The sequence below is a fragment of the Calidris pugnax genome, unplaced genomic scaffold (assembly GCF_001431845.1).
Source record: "Calidris pugnax isolate Ruff unplaced genomic scaffold, ASM143184v1 scaffold32, whole genome shotgun sequence".
NCBI classification, from domain to species: Eukaryota; Metazoa; Chordata; class Aves; order Charadriiformes; family Scolopacidae; genus Calidris; species Calidris pugnax.
This window is the reverse complement of record NW_015090783.1, coordinates 9,765,421-9,773,368: the sequence shown is the minus strand read 5'-3', so window position 1 is coordinate 9,773,368 and position 7,948 is coordinate 9,765,421. Positions and strand designations below refer to the sequence as shown.

The following is a 7,948-nucleotide window of genomic DNA, read 5'->3' as shown; positions in this document are numbered from 1 at the left end:
CCCATCACCCATCGCTCCCCCCACTCCAGGTTACCTGGGGCTCTATGTCTTCTACGTCTTCACCGTGGTGCTCTGCACCTGCATTCACCGGCGGCAGCGGGGGGAAGGTGTGGCCCCCCCCGGACCCTGGGAGCCAGGTAAGGACCACCCAGCTGTGCTGACGGGACCCCTGGCATGTTGGGGTCCTCCTCCCCACCATCCTCCTCCTCTCCTTTCCCCCACAGAGCTGCCGGCAAACACTGAAGAGCGGGAGTCCTCGGGCACCCACAGCGGGGACTACGGTATGGTGGGTCTGGTGGGCTTGCGGGGGGACACACCGCTCTGTCCTTGTTGGGGGGGGCACTGGAGGACTCAAGAACCCCCAGGCTGGGGGGTTCTTCTTCCCTGTCTGGGCACTCATCTCACTGGTTGGCTTTGTCCTGGCCTTCATCATCTTCATCACCACAAGCAATGAGCAGCCACCCAAGTATCACTGCGTAAGGTGTCCCCCGGCCCTGAACGTCCACCAGGGAGCTGAACGTCTCCAGCCTGGGCTGAGGGTCCCTGCGGGGGCAGAGCAGGAGCCAGGACCTCCTCCCCTGTCCCCACAGGCTAGCTGTGGCCAGGGGCTACCCTGGGGCAGGGAGATCTCACGGGGTCCATGCTGGTGGCTGCAGGCCCATGCTGGAGGGATGGGGGGGGACCTGGGTGGGGGCTGTGGCACTGGGAATCCCCCACCCCGCTCAGCCACCACATCCCCCTCGCAGGCGAGGAGTACCGTCCCCTGCTGCCCTCCCAGGAGTCCTCCCTGCGCATCTTCACCAATGCCCTCCGGCCCTTGGAGTACCGCAAGTGGAGGAGGAAGCCCTGGTACTGGCGGATCTTCAAGGTCTTCAAGGTGAGGAGAGGGGGGCACGTGAGCCTGGAGGAGCCCCCCACATGGGGTGTCTCCTTCCCCACCAACCCCTGGGGCTGTGTCACCCCTGTACTCGGCACTGGTGAGGCCTCACCTTGAGTACTGTGTCCAGTTTTGAGCCCCCTACCATAAAAAAGACATCGAGGGGCTGGAGCAGGTCCAGAGAAGGGCGACAAAGATGGTGAGGGGTCTGGAGAATAAGTCTTATGAGGAGAGGCTGAGGGAGCTGGGGGTGTTCAGCCTGGAGAAGAGGAGGCTGAGGGGAGACCTTATTGCTCTCTACAGCTCCCTGAAAGGAGGGTGTAGAGAGGTGGGGGTCGGTCTCTTTTCTCAAGTCACAGGCGACAGGACAAGAGGAAATGGCCTCAAGTTACACCAGGGGAGGTTCAGGCTGGATATTAGGAAAAATTTTTTCACTGAAAGGGTTCTCAGGCATTGGAATGGGCTGCCCAGGGAGGTGGTTGAGGCACCATCCCTGGAGGTGTTCAAAAGACGGGTTGATGTAGTGCTGGGAGGTATGGTTTAGTGATGATGCTCCTTGTTTGTTGTGTGGGTGTCTATTTTTGTCAGTTAGGTTGGACAAGATGATCTTTAAGGTCCCTTCCAACCTAGAAGATTCTGTGATTTGCAATGGGGATGGTGGGATGAGGGCAGGCGGGTGGGGGACGGGTCCTGGGGTGTCTTCTCTTGGTGGTCCCCACTCAACGGCTGTTCCTCCCAGGTGCCGGTGGAGCTGCTGCTGCTGCTCACGGTTCCCGTGGTGGACCCTGACAAGGACGATCTGAACTGGAAGAGACCCCTCAACTGCCTGCACCTCCTCACCAGCCCCCTGCTCTGCGTCCTCACCCTGAAGTCAGGCGCCTGTAAGAGCCCAGGGCAGCCCCGGACGCCCAGGGGATGGGACAGAGATGGTCACCAAAGCTCTGGGGACTGTTGGAGGCCTCTGGAGCTAGCACCCCACTCTAGGGAGCCAGCATCCAGGTCCTGGGGGAAATATGGGGCAGGCCTGGCCTCCCTGGGAAAACTGAGGCACGGAGGGGAGCAGCCCCATGAGGGCTTAGGGTAGAGGTGGCTTTAGGGGACAAGGCTTTATACCAGAAGGCTGGTGAGATCCTGCCCCAGCCCATGTGGTGCCCGTAGGGCTGCTCTGATGCCCCCCTTTCTCCACCACGTGCAGATGGACTCTACCAGATCCAGGGCGTCTTCCCTGTCTGGGCACTCATCTCACTGGTTGGCTTTGCCCTGGCCTTCATCATCTTCATCACCACAAGCAATGAGCAGCCACCCAAGTATCACTGCGTAAGGTGTCCCCCAGCCCTGAACGTCCACCAGGGAGCTGAACGTCTCCAGCCTGGGCTGAGGGTCCCTGGGGGCAGAGCAGGAGCCAGGACCTCCTTCCCTGTCCCCAGTGTCCCTAGGAGGGACACGGCTGGCTGGAGGTGTGCAGGGTCCTGCAGGACCCACCCAGGGACCAGTTTACCCCTCTGCCCGGCAGGTGTTTGCCTTCCTTGGCTTCTTGGCCAGTGCCATGTGGATCAATGCTGCGGCCACGGAGCTGGTGAACGTCCTCCGGACCCTGGGCATCATCTTCCAGCTGAGCAACACCGTGCTGGGCCTGACGCTGCTGGCCTGGGGCAACAGCATCGGTGGTAAGGGGGCTCCTCCGCTGCTCCTGGGGCCTGTCCCAGGCCTACCTGGCCTCCTGGCACCACCCAAGGTCTCCCCTTCTCCTCCTGCAGACACCTTCTCCAACCTCACCATGGCACGGCAGGGCTATCCCCGCATGGCCTTCTCCGCCTGCTTCGGGGGCATCATCTTCAGTATCCTTTGGGTGTCCAGGGGTGGGTGGTGGTGGGGCTTGGGGCAGGGGCTGCCTCAGTTTCCCCTGCCTGCAGCAGCCCCCCCTGCTCCTGGGGGACCCCTGGGAAGGAGCTGGGCAGGACCAGAGTCCATGGGATGGTGGCCACCTCCCTGGTGCCTGCACAGTGCAGAGGGGCTGGTGTGGCATTTAGGAGCTGCAGGGATGGAGCCACCAGCATCCTCCTGTCCCCCAACTGCTGTCCCAGCCCCAGGAGCGTGGAGGTTTGGGCTGGGGTCTGGCAGATTTGGGATTTACCAAAAGGAAGAAGGGGAAGAGGCTGTGCCACCATCCAGGAGGCTTTGGGTTGTCCCTAGACCAGGCTGAAGCCTCTCCAGGTTGTGTTTGCCACAAATGGACAACACTTTGGGCTGGGCCACAGCCACGGGGTGCAGGCAGGGAGGAGGAGGAGGGATGGTGCTGTCCCCCTCCCCGGGGTGGGAGGGAGGTGGCCGGCTCCATCGCTGTCCTGAGGTCCCCTTGTGCTGCTTCTCCATCCTGAACGTGTCCCAGACATCCTGGTTGGCGTGGGACTGGGCTGCCTGCTGCAGATGACCAGTAGCCAGCTGGTGGTGAAGGTAAGGCTGCTCCGTGGTGACATGGGGTCAGGGTGGCAGTGACACCCCGGTGTCACTCCAACATCTCTCTCCCCATCTCTCCTGCAGCTGGAACCCGACAGCCTCCTGGTCTGGATCCTCGCCGGGGCCCTGGGGCTGAGCTTGGTCTTCTCCTTCGTGTCGGTGCCGGCGCAGTGCTTCCAGCTGGGCAGAGCCTACGGCGTCTGCCTCATCCTCTACTACCTGGCCTTCCTCTGTGTGGCCCTGCTCACCGAGTTCAAGGTCATCCATCTCTCCTGATCCGGGCGAGGGACGTGCATCCATCCCCACCTCTCCCTCCTGCCTCCACCCAGGGTGGGGACCTCGCTGTCCCCTTCTCCCTGGGGACAAGGGCACCTCAACCCCCACCCTGCTGGAGGCAGCTCAGCCCCTTGGCTTTGGGGGAGGAGGGTTGGGTTGGTTGGTTGTGCTTTGGGAAAGGAGAAGGAGATGGTTGTCATCAGTAACATCCTCTCCCTGCTCCGCTTGATCTTCAACTTGAGGTGGCTCCAAGGAGGAGGTCAAGACCTCAGCTTCCTTCCTTGGCCACCCAGGTCCCGGTGGCAGGGGCAGAGGAGATGATGGTGGCTCCAGCCCAGGGAGGTTTTACCTCTTCAACTGCTTGATTTTTCTCCTCCCCATCTCCCATCCTGCCCCCGCCACCGGGACAGGGCTCGGGCCAGTGGTGCTAAAGGGAACACACCTTTGTCACTGCAGAGGTGACGTGTCCACACCACGGGCTGGAAAGAGCAGCCAAGGCAGAGCGTGGTGGGGTGAAGGTGAGACAAAGCTCCAGGGCAGCGCGTGGTTTTAAGGCAGGCAAAGCTGGAGGGGGAAAAAAAAAATAAACAAACAAACCCAGGGAGGCAGGGAGGTTTTACCTCTTCAACTGCTTGATTTTTCTCCTCCCCATCTCCCATCCTGCCCCCGCCACCGGGACAGGGCTCGGGCCAGTGGTGCTAAAGGGAACACACCTTTGTCACTGCAGAGGTGACGTGTCCACACCACGGGCTGGAAAGAGCAGCCAAGGCAGAGCGTGGTGGGGTGAAGGTGAGACAAAGCTCCAGGGCAGCGCTTGGTTTTAAGGCAGGCAAAGCTGGAGGGGGAAAAAAAAAATAAACAAACAAACCCAGGGAGGCTGGTTTCCCCAGCTTTTTTTTTTTTTTTAAGTGATGTTTTTCAACCTGAGTTTCAGATCCTGCTTTCCCTCCTCTTCCTCCTTGGGGCTGGGGGATGGGAGTGGGGGGATGGACAGAGCTGTAGGGAAAGGACTTGGAGGTTTCTACCCACAGCCTAACCTCTGGCACTGTAAAAACAAAAAAAAAAAGGGGAAAAAAAAATAAGTTGCAATAAAAAAAAGAAACCCAAACACAAACCCAACCTTGACTTGTGTGTGAAGCTGTTTTCTTCTGCCCATCCAGCGTGGAGCCAGGGAGGGGGGACAGGGGACACCCCCAGCTTCTCCAGCGCTGAGCCAGCAGCCGCAGGGGGGTGTGAGGGGGGTGACACCCCCAGCCTCTTTCACCCAGGGGCTGGGGGAAGTGGTTTCCTGCAGGTTCACCAGTGGTTGGTTTCTCAACACCCCGTCACATGCGTCTGACTCGGCCGTTTTTAAGGCAGAGAGGGGTTGGGAACTACAGCGTCACGGCACGGGGTCAGCACGGGTGGCTGGGGGGGGGACATTACTCAGCTCCCCCAGGGATGGGGACACCAAGTAGGTGGCCAGGAGCTTCTCCTGCCTGTGGGAAAGTCTAGGCTGGAAGCAGCATCAGGGATGGACAACCACCTCTCTGCTGTTTTGCAAGAAGCACAACAGCCGGATGGGGGTTCCCGCTGCCTTCTCGGGGTGCCAGCAGCCTCCCAGGCTCCCATTTCTCTTTTTTTTTTAAAAAACCAGATAAGAGTTTGCACCAAAAAAAAAAAAATGGTTGTCCTTGTGCCCACAGCTATTGGCTGTGCCCAAAACCCATTCACCAGTCACCAGCAGCCACTGGGATTATCGGGGAGAAGAACACGGGAAGGAGGGAAGGAAACCGCTGCCTTTACAAAGCTGAGGATGCTTTTTATTAGTGTGCTGGAAAAAAAAAAAAAAAAAGAGAAAAAAAAAATCTAGAGAAGGTTTTACAGACATGTCCATAAAATCTTTTTTTAATATAAACAAAACGCCAGCGTACAAAATCCTGCAGTGCTTCCTCCCTGGCTCCCTACAAAATGATTGTCTCCGTCGTTAGTCTGTGTGTCAGGCGGGGGGAGAGGAGGATAAATAGAAGGGGATGCCCCGTACTCAAACTCTGTTTCCTTCCAAAGTCCTATGGAAGAAGTAAACTTCTGCGACACCCTCCTTGGTTTACAAAAATAATTCCTACAGTGTGTACCCGGGGTGGGGAGAGGGATGGGGGCAGCTCAATGCCACGGCAGCAGAAAAAAAAAAAAAAAGAGAAAAAAAAAATCTAGAGAAGGTTTTACAGACATGTCCATAAAATCTTTTTTTAATATAAACAAAACGCCAGCGTACAAAATCCCGCAGTGCTTCCTCCCTGGCTCCCTACAAAATGATTGTCTCCGTCGTTAGTCTGTGTGTCAGGCGGGGGGAGAGGAGGATAAATAGAAGGGGATGCCCCGTACTCAAACTCTGTTTCCTTCCAAAGTCCTATGGAAGAAGTAAACTTCTGCGACACCCTCCTTGGTTTACAAAAATAATTCCTACAGTGTGTACCCGGGGTGGGGAGAGGGATGGGGGCAGCTCAATGCCACGGCAGCAGCACCCCAGCCCCAAATCCCCATCTCTGCCACGCCAGAGCCCTGTTATTGCATCTCAAGCAGGTTAGTGTGTCCCCCCCCTCTCAAAAAAGCTTAAAGCTGCAGCTTCTTTCACACCCAGAAAATACCCCACAAAAAAAATAAAATAAAAATCACTGACAGCCCTGCGAGGAGAAATAACCTGTTGGGGAATGTGGAGTTTAAACACGAGAAATAACCTGTAGGGGAATGTGGAGTTTAAACACGGCCACATTTCCCCCTCCCCAACCTTCAAGCTGCTTGTTCATCCTGCCTGCAACATAAAAGCAGAATAAACATATAAACATCATCCCCTCCAGCCCCAGGACTCATCTGGATAAACCTCCCGGGCTGCAACTCCACGCGGAGCGACCGCCAGAGCAACCACCGCGCTGCTCGTTAATTTGCGGTCGGATTTATGGTTTGGGAAACACAGCCCTTTAAGGTCCTTCACAGTTCAGCTCCCCGACTCGTTTTCATACCTGCAGTACCCAGAAAGGAAACAAAGAGTTGCCCCGAGGCACCCAGGGAGTTTGGCAAGGGTTGAGAGCAGGCGTTTCCTGTGTTCTTTTCCATCCCACAGCCCACACCGTGCTACGCAGGGAGAGGTTTGCAGAACCTTCTCTGCTTTTGAAAGTCTCATCCACCCAGGAAATGCTCCTGAGCTGCCCGGGTAGGACCAGTCCTCTCCTGACGTCCCCGTGCCATGTGGTGAGGCTACCAAGGAAAAACCAGGTAGGTGGAACAAAGTGAATGGGCACACAGATCTCCTCCCACTGCCCAATCTACCTGGAGGAAGGAGAAGTCCTCCCCAGCGAGCTCTACTCTTCATTGGAACCTGAGGAAAGATCCAATAGCAAGAGGTGAGGGGAAGCTCCCAGCCAACAGATACTTCCAGGTGGGTGAGAAGAACCATCGTCTTCCACGTTCCTCCAGCATCCAAAATTCAAGGGAACAGTAAAGCTCTTCAGAGGATCTTCCTAAGATCTGACTCGGTTGGCATTTGCCAACCTGAGGAACACTGCCCCAGGGGTGAGAGCAAGGGAGGAGCAACTGCTGCTGGGACATGCTCACCTGAATAAACAAAGCAATGACCTGACTGAGGAGTAACCAGCAGCACTGACAGATGCCTGTAAGCACTCCTTAACCCAGAGCCAGGCAGAAAAAAAGTCAGATTTGGAACTGCAAAACCTTCTATTTTTGTCTTCCTGGTCATCTATCTGAGCTAAGGAGCAGCCAGAGACAGGAGCTTTGGGGTTCACAGAGGTGACCCCAGTCCCTCTGTGCCCCCCCCCGGGCAGGGACACAGCTATTGAACAGCTACAGGAGAGACTGAATTTGTCTCCCCCAGCTCCTGTCCCACCTGTGGTCACACCACGATGAGACACTGGCCCTCAGTTCTGTCTCCAGCTGCCACAGAACAGCTACATTCAGTAACCAGAGCTGGATTTACTACAGGTGTGCCAAAAAGGAGGGGAAAGGCAGACTGCTCTTCCAAAAGTGCTGAAATTTCACACCACCTCCCCTTGCTTTGCCTAAGGAAGGTGGAGAAGAAACAAAAAACTGGCTCCCTGATCTTTCCTAGGTTAACGGTACCCTTTAAGCAGAAGAGATCTTCAGAAAGGGCAAAAGTTTTAATATTAAGCAGGTGGCTTGGGCGCATTTCCTGCTGTTAATGGATTACACATCCCTCTCCCCAGGGCTGTCAGTGGGCTCAGAGCCTGGGAAGCAGCTCGGGGGCAGGAGGAGAAGGTGGTCTCTGTTGTGTCCCAGATGTTGGCTCTGTGCTGAGCAGGGGCATCACACAGAGTGTGTCCCCCC

At 56.8% G+C, this 7,948-nt stretch overlaps 1 protein-coding gene across 1 annotated transcript in view; it reads left to right on the top strand.

Moving 5' to 3' along the window:
- Positions 1-4,669, top strand: part of SLC8B1 (solute carrier family 8 (sodium/lithium/calcium exchanger), member B1) — a 5,635-nt gene extending 966 nt beyond the window's left edge. The window contains exons 5-14 of the mRNA XM_014961202.1: positions 7-137; positions 225-281; positions 747-877; positions 1,617-1,758; positions 2,073-2,194; positions 2,391-2,544; positions 2,635-2,715; positions 3,267-3,331; positions 3,419-3,952; positions 4,224-4,669. Coding sequence (XP_014816688.1) covers positions 7-137; positions 225-281; positions 747-877; positions 1,617-1,758; positions 2,073-2,194; positions 2,391-2,544; positions 2,635-2,715; positions 3,267-3,331; positions 3,419-3,610 — 1,075 coding nt within the window. The 3' untranslated portion in view covers positions 3,611-3,952; positions 4,224-4,669. The remainder of the gene's footprint in view (positions 1-6; positions 138-224; positions 282-746; positions 878-1,616; positions 1,759-2,072; positions 2,195-2,390; positions 2,545-2,634; positions 2,716-3,266; positions 3,332-3,418; positions 3,953-4,223) is intronic.
- Positions 4,670-7,948: the final 3,279 nt, after the last annotated feature.